Raw genomic sequence first — 15,901 nt, 5'->3', positions numbered from 1 at the left:
GATTCCCATGACACACTGAAACTCAGGCACTTACTGCACTGCAGTATTTTACCATTCTGTACTCATTTATTCAATCCCACCCCCTACCCCCCACTTCATATTCATGCACTTCGTTATATCAAACACAGATAACAGAATCACCGCTTATAAGGACACAACAGAGTGCTTTATATCAGATCAGACTATTTGCCTAATAATGTCTTCTCTGACTGGCAAAACAAATACAATACAGTAGTACCTCGGGTTAAGTACTTAATTCGTTCCGGAGGTCCGTACTTGAAACTGTTCTTAACCTGAAGCACCACTTTAGCTAATGGGGCCTCCTGCTGCAGCTGCGCCGCCGCTGCATGATTTCTGTTCTCATCCTGAAGCAAAGTTCTTAACCCGAGGTAATATTTCTGGGTTAACGGAATCTGTAACCTGAAGCGTATGTAACCCGAGGTACCACTGTACATACCTTGTTACGCAGATGCAATAGCTACAAGATATAGAGTGCAACAGGCTGAATGGTAATGTATGTAACAAATTTCTTTACTGGTTACTTCCTAACATAAGAATCAAGTCCAGGATGTACACCATATACAATCCTTAAGCAAGGTATAGAACCTATTCAATTAAATCCAATGCAGATATATTTCTTCCTTTCTTAATACACTGGCAGCATCTTTCCAGGACCTCAGGCAGAGAAAGATCCATCACACAATCATAGGAGGCTGAGCACCTTCACCCTTCATCGTTACCCATGCTGATGAACCTACGCAAGCCAAACCAACACAGGGCACCTCCCTTGAAGAAAGGTGTATCCAGAGCAAATCTTTCCTGGTGATTTAAGCAACAGAACCGCACACCTTCATTTATGAGTGTGGCCAACCCTTGGCAATGGCGCTACAAGTGGCACAGGCAATGGGAGCCTGCAACAGTCCTGCATTGAACCATGAGAGGAGACCCAGGCTAGGCTATGGCAGACCTAAAGGCCTGCCAGGCTGTCGGTCTCCTCTCCAGCATGATGGTGCTGTCTGCTACTTGACTCAGGAAACTAGAGGCAATACTGTACCAAGGTACCGTATTTTTCGCTCTATAGGACGCACCGGACAATAGGAGGGGGAGAACAGGTAAAAAAAATTATCCCCCTCTCTGCTCAGCGCCCCTTCAGCAAAGCGGCAGGAGAAACGGAGCCCCTTCCATTTCTCCTCCTGCTTCGCTAAAGGGGCGCTGCGCAAAGAGGGAAAACTGTGCAGCACCTCTCCAGCGAAGCGAAGCCTGGAGAGCAAGAGGGATCGGTGTGCACCGACCCCTCTCGCTCTCCAGGCTTCAGGCGGCTATCCGCAAGCCTTCGGAGTGCAGCGGGAACTCCAGCTGTGCTCCGAAGGCTTGCAGATAGCTGCCTGAAGCCCCCGGAGCGCAGCAAGAGTTCCCTGCGCTCCGGGGGCCTCAGGCGGATTCAGCGAAAGCAACGCGAAGCCTCCAGAGCGCGGGGGGAGCTCTCCCTCTGCGCTTCGGAGGCTTCGCATTGCTATCGCTGAAGCCAAGGAGCCTGCATTCGCTCCATAAGATGCACACACATTTCCCCTTCATTTTTGGAGGGGGAAAAGTGCATCCTATAGAGCGAAAAATACGGCAACTCAGCAGTAGTGTGTGGCAGAGCCAACACAAAACACCATTGACCACCATTACCTTGGGGCAAGTTAAGCACACACCTTACATTTAATGGTTGCAGTGGGTCAGGTAGAACTGCAGGTAACATTCTGAACCTTAAGCAAAAAATCATGATCGATAGCAGATAATAAATAAAGAGAAGTAGACAGATAGATAGTAGATTGATAGATGCAAGTGTTCTTGTTTCCCACTAACCCTTTGAATCCCTTTCATTTTTGTTTCTCCCTCCATCAGCAATGGCTCCTTTGGTCTCCCCAGATGTGGTCACCTTCCTTCTTGTCACTTGGTACTTCCACAAAGTGGTACCTTCCAGTTGTTTTGATCTACAACACCCATCAGCCCCAGCCGTTACGGCCAAAGTTAAAAATATCTACAGGACATCAGCTTGGGAAAGGCTCTCTTCCCCAACTATTGCAGTTGCAGATGCCCATTGGTTGCCCTAAAATGCTTAACTTTAGGTAGATCATGCCCTATGGTATATTTTTCTTCTTACATGTGACTTTCTTTCCCTGAACAGGTCTTCTTTTTGGATATCATAAAGGGATCTAGCTAAAATTTGCATTTAAAAGAAACGTAAATCTCCATATGCGTACACTACAAAAACAATTAAACTGTGTTCAAAGTGGCAAGAATTTCATTTTCTGTCTCATTATGTGTGAAAATGGGTTATCTGTGTTATATAACAGACCCCGAGTGAGAATAACATTTGTTAATTTCATGCTGCTCCCAGGAGTTATCTGCCTACGTCAGGAAACTGCATTGACCGTCAGAAATATACATCTATCTTTGGAACCCATCTACAGATTGAATTGCAAGTGCCTGTGATACAGCTGCTAAGAGGTTATGTCTGGCCAGGACTAAGCAGGAAAGCTTGAATCGCTCTTGGCTCAAGGCAGCGCCATTAAACCCCTTGATTTCATAAGCACCAAATTCCATCATTAATAAAACAAAAAGGAACGCTATTTGTTCTCCTGAGTAAAAACACAGCCTGTGTGAAAAACATTCTGTTATCAGAAATTCAATACCTTTGGGCTTAAAAACTGCATTCGTACACACACACACACAAACCATGCACAGTTGTCTTAAATTTGAAGAAAACATTGTTAAAAACAATGTCAGTCTCCAAATTTTATTTGCTCTTTCACCTACGTATTGTTTTGTTTTCTGCAGCATCTTTGTTTTGTTACCTTATTATTTTGTAAGCTACTTTGAAAATGCCTTGACTTGTAAAGTAGGTTCATAATTTAAATGAATGAATAATTGAATTGGGGCTTCTGGTGAAAGTGAGTTAGCGCTCCGCATCACAACATCATGAAAACTGCACTATACACTGCAGAGGAGGAAGGGCGAAATCAACAGGTTCGGGGGCAGGAATCCAGTTTCCAATAACGGCCACATTCGGGTGATCTCAGTAAGGCAAGACATGAACAAATCCTGGGCTCCCATATGCGAGTGCTTTGCTCCTGCTATCATATATTCAAGGGGCAGGAAATCCAGCTCCAACTGAGCTGCTCAGCCAAGCCATGACACCTGTTTATGGGTAGCTGCCAGACCTGAATGAAGACTAGCCAGCCCAGGTCCACCAGCCAAGCCATACACCCTGGCCTGCCTGTGAGTGGCCATCGGAGGAAGGTGAAGAAGAAGAAGAAGAAGAGTTTGGATTTGATATCCCGCTTTATCACTACCCTAAGGCGTCTCAAAGCGGCTAACATTCTCCCTTCCCTTCCTCCCCCACAACAAACACTGTGTGAGGTGAGTGGGGCTGAGAGACTTCAAAGAAGTGTGAGTAGCCCAAGGTCACCCAGCAGCTGCATGTGGAGGAGCGGGGAAGCGAACCCGGTTCCCCAGATTACGAGTCTACCGCTCTTAACCACTACACCACAGTGGCTTTCCAATGGTCACATGGGGCTGTATGCTGGACCGCAACTGCCAACTCACAGGATCATTTTTCTTATCCAAAATGATAAAACTACAGTTATCGCCTTCTAATCAAGGCAGGTTATGAAGCTATGGTTTAAAGCTGGCTTAATAACAGGTCTTCTTCAGAAGCTGCTAACCATGTTTCCCAGTTTGGAGAGACTCCTGGCTTGTGTGCTTGCCTGGTCAAAGGGAAGAGATGAGCAGGCTGCACACAGAGGAATGAGACTTTTCTCTGCTTGTTATTATGAGATGCAATAATCTGAATGTAGGACCAGAACTATCTTTAGCCAGAGTGGGGAGGTTGCCCAAGGTGGCAGAGGATGGAGGACAGGGACCTGTGGCAAGATGGTGGAGGACAGAGACAGAACTGTATTATAACATGCAGCCTGCCCCGTGTGCTCAGTTAGCTTGCTGCCCTCAGGTATAGTGGTAGATGCTGCCCTATCACCAAGATCAGAGGCAAACTGTAGTTGCCTGTGCGGCTGACTCTTGAACTTGCAGCAGGGGAGACGGCCATCTTGTTTTTCACCTCAGGCAGCAAAATTTCTTGGACCTGCCCTTGCTGAATATGGCCGCTCTGTAATTCCCTCCAGCCCAGAAACAAGAAAGCCAGACAACTACAGCATGCATATATATATATATATATATATATATATATATATATATATAGTCTTTGAAGTGAACGACTGTTATTAGACTTTAAGCCTCCAGGCCAGGCCTGTCTTCATTTTTACCTGAAAGTGCTTTTAAAAAATAGTAAATGCGATTATTATGAAGCAAGCTGTTACCATAGAATATAACAGGAATTGATTTTCTTTTTTTTAATAAAAGAAGCAAATAAATGCAGAGGAAGGCCTGAGAAAGCTGGGATCACTGAGCATTACGGTATACATTCTTAAAGGCTTGCATTTATTGATTATTTATACATTAATATATATTCCTTTAGTAGGAGCTGCACATTTTCAACCACAAATTAGCCTTAGGTATTTTCGCACCTAAAGTAAAAAAGTTATGCTCCTGTTTTGGAATTGCTGCTGTTGTTTTTAATAGTACACAAGAAAATAGAAACTGAAGGCAGAAAAATTGTGCCCCCTCTAGAATCCCTGTGCAAAGAGACTGTTTTGTATGGACCTATGGAGCTGTTTTGTATAGACCTATGGAAGTGAGAGCTGCACCATAAAGAAGGCAGATCGCCGAAGAATGGATGCTTTTGAATTATGGTGCTGGAGGAGACTCTAGAGAGTCCCATGGAATCAAGAAGATCAAACCTATCCATTCTTCAGGAAATCAGCCCTGAGTGCTCACTGGAAGGACAGATCCTGAAGCTGAGACTCCAATACTTTGGCCACCTCATGAGAAGAGAAGACTCCCTGGAAAAGACCCTGATGTTGGGAAAGATGGAGGGCACAAGGAGAAGGGGACGACAGAGGACGAGATGGTTGGACAGTGTTCTTGAAGCTACCAGCATGAGTTTGACCAAACTGCGGGAGGCAGTGGAAGACAGGAATGCCAGACGTGCTCTGGTCCATGGGGTCACGAAGAGTTGGACACGACTAAACAACAACAACAGCATGGAGCTGTTTTACCAAGTATCAGACCACTGGTCCATCTACGTCCTGTCTACTCTGATGGACAGCAGCTCTCCACAGTCTCAGGTAGGACTGCTTCCCAGAATCCACTGTCTGAGATATTTCAACTCAGGGATGGGGAGCCTGTGGCTTTCCAGGTGTTTTGGCCTCTGATCCCCACCTGCTGTTCAGAGGAAAGTGGAGATTGGGCTTCAGTACCTCCTGAAGGCCCACAAGTTCTCCACACCTGCTTCAACTGGAACTACTGGAGATTGAACCTGGAGCCCATCACCTCCTGGCAAATAGAAGGGGAAGAAATGGAGGCAGTGAGAGATTTTACTTTCTTGGGCTCCATGATCACTGCAGATGGTGATAGCAGTCACGAAATTAAAAGACGCCTGCTTCTTGGGAGAAAAGCAATGACCAACCTAGACAGCATCTTAAAAAGCAGAGACATCACCTTGCCAACAAAGGTCTGTATAGTTAAAGCTATGGTTTTCCCAGTAGTGATGTATGGAAGTGAGAGCTGGACCATAAAGAAGGCTGATCGCCAAAGAATTGATGCTTTTGAATTATGGTGCTGGAGGAGACTCTTGAGAGTCCCATGGACTGCAAGAAGATCAAACCTATCCATTCTTAAGGAAATCAGCCCTGAGTGCTCACTGGAAGGACAGATCCTGAAGCCGAGGCTCCAATACTTTGGCCATCTCATGAGAAGAGAAGACTCCCTGGAAAAGACCCTGATGTTGGGAAAGATGGAGGGCACAAGGAGAAGGGGACGACAGAGGACGAGATGGTTGGACAGTGTTCTCAAAGCTACCAGTATGACTCTGACCAAACTGCGGGAGGCAGTGGAAGACAGGAATGTCTGGCGTGCTCTGGTCCATGGGGTCACAAAGAGTCGGACATGACTAAACAACTAAACAACATGGCGTGAAAGCATCGCCACTGAGCTATGGGCCATCCCTTTCATGTTGGTTAGGCTTTCCCTACCAGGTGCACAGGAAAGAGCTGTTCTCCTCCTTGCATATATGTAACAGAGGATGGCCTACAGGCACATGGTGTCATTGTACTACTGAAGCTAAGGAGGCCTGGCCTTTTAAGCAACCTGGATGGGAAGCCATCTGGGAGCCATATGTGAGCTGCTCTGCAGATCAAGAGCAGGATATTTCTATTTATCATAGAAGCAACTCTGCTTAACACAATGTCCGTAGTTTCCTCTAGGCTTGATTTCAGAACTAAGCTGGGAAACGTGGGTGTGAAATATCTTCACAGTTCATTGGGGGCACCAAAAATACAAACACCTAATAAGCCTGTAGTCTCCCAGTTGGTTCCCCATGGCGGGCAATTTCCTCACACGATAAAGAGGCAATGATCTGTGAAAGTGGATTAGGTGATAAATAATTGCGACGTTTCAAATCTTCAGGTTAATCGGGTGCATCTGCAATTATCTGGTGAACTGTGTTCATGTGTGAATTCAGCCTTTAAATGGGTTTCTAAGATGTCCAGGATCAAACTGTCAGTCAGTCATTCCAGCATTTAGGAATAAGAAAATTACCATTTCCATGGAAGAGTAATGAAATCCCCTCTATACAAGATTGGATCCAAAAGCTGACAGAATATGCCGAATTAGATGGTTTATCAGAAAAAAATAAAGAATAAATCAAAACAAGAATTTGTTTCTAAATGGGAGGTTTTCAAAGAATATCTGAAAAATAAATATAGTAGTTTAAATTCTGTTGCAGCATTCGAGGAACTTCAGTGATAGTTGCTAGGTAGATAGAAGAAATTAGATTTATTGAGAATAAGTTTAATTATGAAAAAAAATGTGTATTGGCAATACGTAATATGAATTTGAAATATGGAATAGATGGGAAGTTGGGTCTTTAGTGTTAAGACCAATAGATGTTTTATTGTTTGCCAAGAAAATTATGTGTCTATGGTTATTTTTGTAATTTGTGTGTAATTTGGTATTTGTGTTTTTCTGTGTGTGTTTTTTTCTTGTTGTATGTATAAATAAATAAAATTATCTAAAAAAAAAAAAGGAATAAGAAAATTAATCCATCACGGCCAAAATATGACAGTTTTGAATCCTTGGGGAAAGAAAATAGGCTATTAAAGAACACACAAACCCGGCAAAGCTTCCATTTCTCTTTCTTCCCTTTTATTGATCCCCTATATTTTTCTAAAGTGTTAAAATGAATTCCTTAATGCAACGGTGTACTGTTTCAACACATTTTTGTGGATTGAACCCTGAGCACCAAACAACAGAAGGGGGCTTTGATCATAATAACTTATTGTTAAAATTACTACAAGCAAGTATAATGGCATGAAAGAGAGACCACTAGAGGAAGAAGAAAAAGAAGAAGAAGAGGAGGGGGGGAGGAGGAGGGGAGGAGGGGGAGGGGGAGGAGGGGGAGGAGGGGGAGGAGGGGGAGGAGGGGGAGGAGGAGAGTTTGGATTTGATGAGGTGAGTGGGGCTGAGAGACTTCAAAGAAGTGTGACTAGCCTAAGGTCACCCAGCAGCTGCATGTGGAGGAGCAGGGAAGTGAACCCGGTTCACCAGATTATGAGTCTACCGCTCTTAACCACTACACCACACTGGAACAACTGGCAAAATCTCTACTGTGAAATCTCAGGGCAATCTCCCATCAACAAAGAGTAAGGGCCAATTCACACAATGCATTCTTAGGTGTGTACTTAAGACAATTGCAGTGGACAACCTATAAAAGTAAGGTGTGAATACAGTGAGCATGCATCATTCAAGTACACTCAGAAGCGAGTGGCACAGATGGGTGTTTTGGTACTCTTCTATCCTTGCCGGCATCATGTGAGCAGCTTGGTTCTTTCGAGCAAGTGGAAGGTGACTTCATTAGGGAAGGCTGCCTCACATTTTAAGATCCCACTTCATAGAATCATAGAATTGTGGAACTGGAAGGGACCCTGAGGAATATGCAGCTGTCCCATACGGGGATCAAAACTACATCCATTGCATTATCAGCACCACGCTCTTATCAATCTATCCAGGCATTCAAGAAAGAGGCAGTGAAGTTGTCTTTTGCAGGTGGGGGGGTCAATGGCAGTTCATATTTCCTCTCACACCACAGAACCAAGAAAGAAATTCAAGGTGGGGTAGGAAGGTAGTTAAAGTACCAAAAAAATAAATCAATTATGGAGCCAATGTGTTGAACCAAGTGCTGAGCCAAGATTCAGCCCGGGACTTCAGAGAGCTGAGTTTGATCCCCACGCAGCCACAAAGTCCACCTGGTAACCTTGGGCCAATCACGGTATCTCCCAGGGCCAAAGGGAGAGTTAAAAAAAGGAAGGGAAAACTCCCTGTGTAACCTGGAGGATACAAATGATACTCTCAAGATCAGAGATGGGGACGCCCTACAGACATTGTTGGATTCCAACTCAAATGAGCTCCACGTGACATGATCTGGGGTGGTGGGAGTTGTTGTCCGCTGGTCACCCACATCCTTGATGTCGATATTCAGGTGTGTTTATCTCTCTTTAGTATCCTTCACAGAATCCAGGGCTTAGGGTTTAACATTGAGAATAATAATAATAATTTATTAATTATACCCCGCCCATCTGGCTGGGCTTCCCCAGCCACTCTGGGCGGCTTCCAAAAAAATATTAAAATACTGTAATACACCAAACATTAAAAGCTTCCGTAAACAGGGCTGCCTTCAGATGTCTTCTAAAAGTCTGATAGCTATTGTTCTCTTTGACATCTGGTGGGAGGGCGTTCCACAGGGAGGGTGCCACTACCGAGAAGGCCCTCTGCCTGGTTCCCTGTAACTTAGCTTCTCGCAGGGAGGGAACCGCCAGAAGGCCCTCGGTGCTGGACCTCAGTGTCCAGGTAGAACGATGGGGGTGGAGACACTCCTTCAGACATACTAGACAGAGGCCGTTTAGGGCTTTAAAGGCCAGCACCAACACTTTGAATTGTGCTCGGAAACGTACTGGGAGCCAGTGTAGGTCTTTCAAGACTGGTGTTATGTGGTCTCGGCGGCCGCTCCCAGTCACTAGACTAGTTGCCGCATTCTGGATTAGTTGTAGTTTCCAGGTCACCTTTAAAGGTAGCTCCACGTAGAGCGCATTGCAGTTTCAGGACTAAGATGTTGTATGAGCCCCCCCGGGGGGGGGTTTCTTTTTTTTAAAAAAAAAGCTCAATCCAGCTGGTGGTGTTTCCAAATGACTCTTAAAAACAAAGGGTGATTGCATTAGTTCAGGTGCTTGCAATGGCTTGATAGAATGTTTAAAGACTTTGCCAAGGAAATTATGTCAGCAGCTAGGCTGCTGATATAGATAGTTCCCTGGAGCTCATTTCTGTTCACAGGCAGCAATAACACGAGTTTTTCAGCTCATCATCTGCAAGGTCTATTTCGTGCCTCTGCATTCTGCAGCCCTTTAATCATCGAGACTCGCCAGGCTTCATGTCCCCAGTAGGTTCCCCCTCTCCTGTTATGCATGGAAAACAAATAAACTCCGCTTGCTTTCATTGAGGGAACGAAATAATGGGGGAAACAGTTTGAAGTCAGAACGCCAATAAAAAGCCGGGCAGGTCCAGATAGCTCTAATTGAGGGAATGTGGAGCAGCACATCAGTATTTCTGATCTCTACAATGTAGAGGTGTAGGAGACTGCAGCCTATGCTGACCCCCTTACTTGTAGGAAAGGGGTGTGGGCGGGGCAGGGTCCTGAGGACCAAAAAAGAGAGGCACAGATGACTGTATATGGCCCCTAGGCTCAGTGGCGTAGCGTGGGTTGTCAGCACCCGGGGCAAGGCAAGTAATTTGCGCCCCCTAACCCATGGATTTGCGCCCCCTAACCTGTGGATTTGCGCCCCCTAACCCATGGATTTGCCCTAACCCCAGATGTTGCGCCCAGTGCGGCCGGCCCCCCCTGCACCCCCCATGCTACGCCACTGGTTCCAGCAAATAGACTTTGTAAAATAGAAAATTAAGTTATAAGTAAGAAAAGGTCGAAATTTAAGGCAACACTACGTTTAATTTTAAGGTATGAGCAATTGATAAAAATTGTTTTAAATTTAGAAGTATAATATTTGGAAAGTACAAAATAAGGTATGAAACAAGGTAATAATTTGCTGACATTCTTATTATAAATAATGCAGGGTAAGGAGATGTGAGGAAGTCCAATCAGTTATATAAGAAAAGTTGTACTGAATGGTTGGTTATATTTTTCTCTTTTTTCTTTTTTCCTTTTTTATTTCTTTCTTTCTATATGGCTCTTTGGTATTTTGGTTCTGGCTTTTTGGTGTAGGGATCTTGTATTATGTATTTGAAAATTTAATAAAATATTTATAAAAAAATAAATGAATATTTTTATGGGTGTGGACAATGAGGAGCGTTTCTTATGCTTAATATCTGCAACACATTGAGTGCTCGTCCAGAAAAGTTGAGACTCACCCTCCAGTGCTATGCTCATGAGGCGCTTTCCTTCTCGTTGCTTAGGACTTCGTAGCAGCGGGGGAACCGCCAAAAAAGCCCCTTCGGGTGCACGGGAGGAGCAAGCCGCCCGCTTTCCCGCCCTCGCCGGCCTCCTGGGGCGCACGCAGCGCTCGCGCCCTCCGCAGCCCGCCCAAACGCGCGCCAATGCCGGGCGACGCGCCCCCTCCGGGAAGCGCGACGTAGGCGCCGCTCCTGCACCCGACGGCCTTTTCTGCAGGGCTTCTAGCTGCAAGCGAGTGTGCGCGCAGAAGGCGGCGCCTGGGCTGGGGAGCGCGCAGCCTCGTCCTTTCCTTTGCAGCCAGCACTGTGTGTGAGAGAGTGAGCCACCAGGACCAGGTAGGGGCAGAGAGCTCCGAGTGCACCCCCAAAAATGTTGCGCCCGGTGCGGCTGGCACCCCTTGCACCCCCCACGCTACGCCACTGCCTAGGCTTGCAGTTCCCCATCCCTGCCTCAAATGCCTTCACATGGGGTGGTTGCTGTTGCTGGGATACCGATCCCTTGCAAAGGGATGCAGAAATTTCAGCCAGGGGCCACACTAGGCTTTGGGTTGCCAACCTTCTGCAGTTAATGTCTAGTTATGGCTCAGGACCGCAGTACTGAAACTACCTGGACCCTGAGGTCATACTCGCAAGGCCCTTCTTCGTGTGCCTCCCCCATGAAAAGTCTGGAGGGTGGCCACACAAGAATGGGCATTTTCTGCAGTGGCTCCCTGCTTGTGGAATCCTGTTGCCTTCATTATATATATTTTAGGTGACAGGAAAAGGCTTTCCTCTTTAACTAAGCCTTTGGATGATTAACATCCGATGCCCTTTATTACTGGTTTGTTATTGTTCTTATTTTTATTATGTGTTTTGTGTTTTCTTTATACAGTCATACCTCATTTTACGTTTGCTTCATGTTATGTTCTTTCAGGTTATGTCCCATGGGTTATTTCCGGGTTTCGCCATTCGCGCATGCGCAGAAGAGCTGAATTGCAACCCGTGTGTGCGCAGGCGTGCCGCTGCGGGTTGTGCTCTTTTCATGTTGCGAATGGGCCTCCAGAACAGATCCCGTTCACAACCAGAGGTACCACTGTACAGTCATACCTTGGTTCTCGAACGCTTTGTGACTGGAACATTTTGGCTCCCAAACGCAAACCCGGAAGTAAGTGTTCTGGTTTGTGAACTTTTTTTGGAAGCTGAATGTCTGACGCAGCTTCCGACTGAGTGCAGGAAGCTCCTGCAGCCAACTGGAAGCCAGCCCTTGGTTTATGAAAGTCAAACGGACTTCTGGAACGGATTCTGTTCAAGAACCAAGACACGGCTGTACTGTAATTTTATGCTGTGAACCGCCCTGAGATCTATGGCGTATATGGCGGTATACACATGTAATAAATAATAATAATAGAGACGGAAGGGAAGAAAGTCACAATGTAAGCTTTGCGCTCTTGTAGACAATCTACCTGAACCATAATTCCAATGGAAACTGCTTTGTTATTGAACCACCTATGCTTCTGGTTGGTTGGTTTTCAATTAAGGCGACACCAGCAGCAATAAAAATGGGGAATTAAAAAATTCTTTACCTGCAGCGAGAGTTCACTTGAGGTTAGGTCTAGAATCCCTCCGTCTGAAAGGCGGGAGCGGTATTGCCCGGCTGGAAACGGCGAGTCAGCTTTTTGAAGTCGATCCTCCAGTTTGCTTTCTGTGCTGGATGCCTCGGGGTGCAACCCATCCATTTCCATAAGGGTGCAATGTCCATTTCCCTGCTCAGTCCTGGAGCTGCCTTTGCCGCTTTTGTTGCCTTTGCTTTCCTTGCCCCCAGGAGGAGTTCTGGTGATGACGCCAAACTTTCTAGTCCTTTTGCCATTTTGTGCTGTCTTCCCGCTGGGCTCCGAGGTAGGCCGGGCTTTGGGTTCGTTGCCGCTGCTGTTGCTGTTGTTGCCGTTCGACGGAGGAAGAGGGGCCTTGCGCTTGATGCGACGCAACATGATCAGGTAGATGAAGCCGCCATTCCAGCACTGGTCAGCAAGGTAGCTGCAAGAAATGAAGAAGTTGCACACATTAAAAACACCCCGTTACAAAATGCTGTGCGTTGAGCTCTCATCCAAGTCCTTTATGTTGGAGGGAATGTCAACAGAGGTTCATATTTCCTTATGTGGTGAGAATGCAAGCCTGTGCAATTATTTTGGGAAATGGTCTTTGAAGAAGTCTCTTCTATTACAAGACAAGATGATACAACCTGACCCAAGGCCTGCTTTATTAAATCTGTTTATAGATGACCATAATAATTTACTGCTTAAGGACCAACTAACCGCTTGGACTACTGCAACGCGCTCTATGTGGGGCTACCTTTGAAGGTGACCCGGAAACTGCAATTAATCCAGAATGCGGCAGCTAGACTGGTGACTGGGAGTGGCCGCCGGGACCACATAACACCGGTTCTGAGAGATCTGCATTGGCTCCCAGTATGTTTCCGAGCACGATTCAAAGTGTTGGTGTTGACCTTTAAAGCCCTAAACGGCCTCAGTCCTGTATACCTGAAGGAGCGTCTCCATCCCCATTGTTCAGCCCGGACACTGAGATCCAGCGCCGAGGGCCTTCTGGTGGTTCCCTCATTGCGAGAAATGAGGCTACAGGGAACCAGACAGAGGGCCTTCTCGGTAGTGGCGCCCGCCCTGTGGAACGCCCTCCCATCAGATGTCAAAGAGATAAATAATTACCTGACATTCAGAAGACATCTTAAGGCAGCCCTGTTCAGGGAGGTTTTTAATATGTAATGCTGTACTGTTTTTAACACTGATTGGGAGCCGCCCAGAGTGGCTGGGGAAACTCAGCCAGATGGGCGGGGTATAAATAAATTATTATTATTATTATTATTATTATTATTATTATTATTATTATTATTATTACCTTTTCCACATCTGCAGCTAAAAATGTATTTACACAATATTGGAAAACAGCTACTAACATACGTACCGTAATGCTCTATGGCAGGCAATTCCCATCATCCCTAGCTAACAGGACCAGTGGTCAAGGACGATGGGAATTGTAGTCCCAAACATCTGGAGGGCCGGAGTTTGCCTATGCCTGTTCTATGGCATTGGCTGAGATGCTCTATGGTCATGGAACGTAAATCTGATGGAAAGACAAAAATCATTGGGCTCAAACTAAGGGTGCTGGGAGTTAGGCTTACAGCAAGCCTTGGAAAACTAACACTGCAGCGTTTTTTGAAGACAGCACAATGAAGCTTGTATATTAAATCTCACCTCCAGTCATTAAATGCCCAGGTGCCAATTGGTTTATCATAATGCTTTTCTGTCTTATCACCTCAGCTGCTTCGTCAATAAAATGAGATAGTAATAATACAGGCCTATTTTACAGGGTTGTTAAAAGGTTTGCAAAGCTAATGCTTGTGAAGCACTTTGAGCTCTTAGGGAAAGTGTTGTGCAAAATCTAAATATAATTTCTAAGACTTATTTGCCTAATTGGGGAAGTAGGTTCCTATAACTGTGCTTATCTGCTCAGAGAACCTGAGGCTTGTGTAAAATGTTGAATTCTCTGGCTACCTGTAGACTCCCCAATCTGCACATTCCATTTGCTCAGCCCATGGTAATCCAGGTTTTAAGAGTTCTGTGAATAACATCAGAGACGTGCTCCTGCATGCAATCAATTTCTATGAAAGATTTAAACATGTTGACACCACGGAACAAATGAGAACCCCTGAACAGCATTAAGTAGGACCGAAGCTGTATCACTTCAGGCAAAGAAAATCCCAGCAGATCTTAACAGGCAGGAGGAAGCCAAGGTGTTGAAAGAGAATGGGTGGTATGGCCCTTGCGAAGAGCCTAAACACCAGGCATGGGGAACTACAACTCTACACCATCAGCCTTAGCAAGCATTGTCAAGGCTGATAGTTGTAGTTCAACAATATGGAGGGCCAATAGTTTCCCACCCCTGCTAGTTGCAGTGCTAAAGCGATAGGAACATGCAAAGCTGTGTTATAGGCCCCATCTGCACTATATGTTTAAAGCAGTACCATGCCACTTTAAATAGTTATGACTTCACCCAAAGAATCCTGGGAAATGTAGTGCTGAAAGTTGTTAGGAGACCTCCTATTCTGCTGATAGAACTTCAGTTCCCAGAGTTCCCTGGAAAGAGGGATTGATTGTTCCCACTGGAAAAATTGAAACTTGTAACTTTATACATCCAAAGCAGGCATTCCAGCCCAGAACTATGGTTCCTCCACTAAAATGACGTTTGTTTGTTTTTCTTACAAATCAAGCCATATATAAAATGTATCTATCATCTATCTATCTATCTATCTATCTATCTATCTATCTATCTATCTATCATCTAATTTCTATACTGCCCTGCACCTGAGGATCACAGGACAGTTTAGAATATAAAAATACTTAAGACAGCTACAAGCAAAAACAATGCTTCTCCCCCCAAAAAACATACAATTAAATAGCCCATAGATTGTTTAATTAGCCAAAAGCCTGGGAGAAGAGGAATGATTTTGCCTGGCACCAAAAGATGTGCAATGAAGGTGCCAGGCGTATCTCCCTGGGGAGAGAATTCCACAAGCAGGGAGCCACTGCAGAAAAGACCCAGTCTTGTGCAACCACCCTGAGAGTCACAGCACTCTGCTCACCTGAAATCCCCAGCAACCTGCATTCTGAGACATCCAGCCTGCAGCGGTGCAGGTGGGACCCCATTGTGGCTATTATCCTCTAGGAGAAGGATGCTTCTCCACACTGCTTTCAGGTGCCCCTTCGCATCCCATTGACTTTTCCCGCCTGGTTGGGGCAAGAGACGGAGTTCCACGCACCCATCTCTCAGCGCAGCGGCTGAGACTGGATGCCGCAGCATCATGCAAACAGCGGCTGGATTCAATCAAGTCTCTGTTCCGTTCTGGCAGCCAGGAAGCCAAACAGGACCCCAAACCCCACTTTTGGCAGCTTGTAAAGTGCTTGAAACCAGCCAAGCTTTCAATGAATCTGGCCTCAGAGTATTCAGAGGGTTTTGTGTTTTATTTTTCAGTGTTTAAAATCCAAATACCATAAGGATTTCAGTTGGGGTTATACGGGAATTTGCTACGCGGTTCACTCTGTATATGTTCCTCTCATTATTAACTTGGAAGCCCCGGGCTCTCATGGAAAGCTATTTATTTTTCAGTGCTGCTTTCATATTTCAAGGCGGGCTTTTTGTTTTGTTTTTGTTTTTGGGGGTGGGGAAGAAATGAAATATTATTGCTAACCAGATTTCAGTTGAGCTGAGATATTGAAAACAGAAACTGCAA

General features: G+C 45.5%; 1 protein-coding gene across 9 annotated transcripts in view; it reads right to left on the bottom strand.

Annotated features, from left to right (window-relative positions):
- PDZD2 (PDZ domain containing 2) overlaps positions 1-15,901 on the bottom strand; it is a 241,109-nt gene that overhangs the window by 72,198 nt on the left and 153,010 nt on the right. For all 9 annotated transcript variants that reach the window (XM_083465639.1, XM_083465642.1, XM_083465643.1 and 6 more), the window contains one exon: positions 12,183-12,633. In XM_083465639.1, coding sequence (XP_083321765.1) covers positions 12,183-12,633 — 451 coding nt within the window. The remainder of the gene's footprint in view (positions 1-12,182; positions 12,634-15,901) is intronic.

Source organism: Podarcis liolepis (genome assembly GCF_965112155.1).
Source record: "Podarcis liolepis genome assembly, chromosome: 11".
Taxonomy (NCBI): Eukaryota; Metazoa; Chordata; class Lepidosauria; order Squamata; family Lacertidae; genus Podarcis; species Podarcis liolepis.
This window is presented reverse-complemented; position numbering and strand designations above follow the sequence as displayed.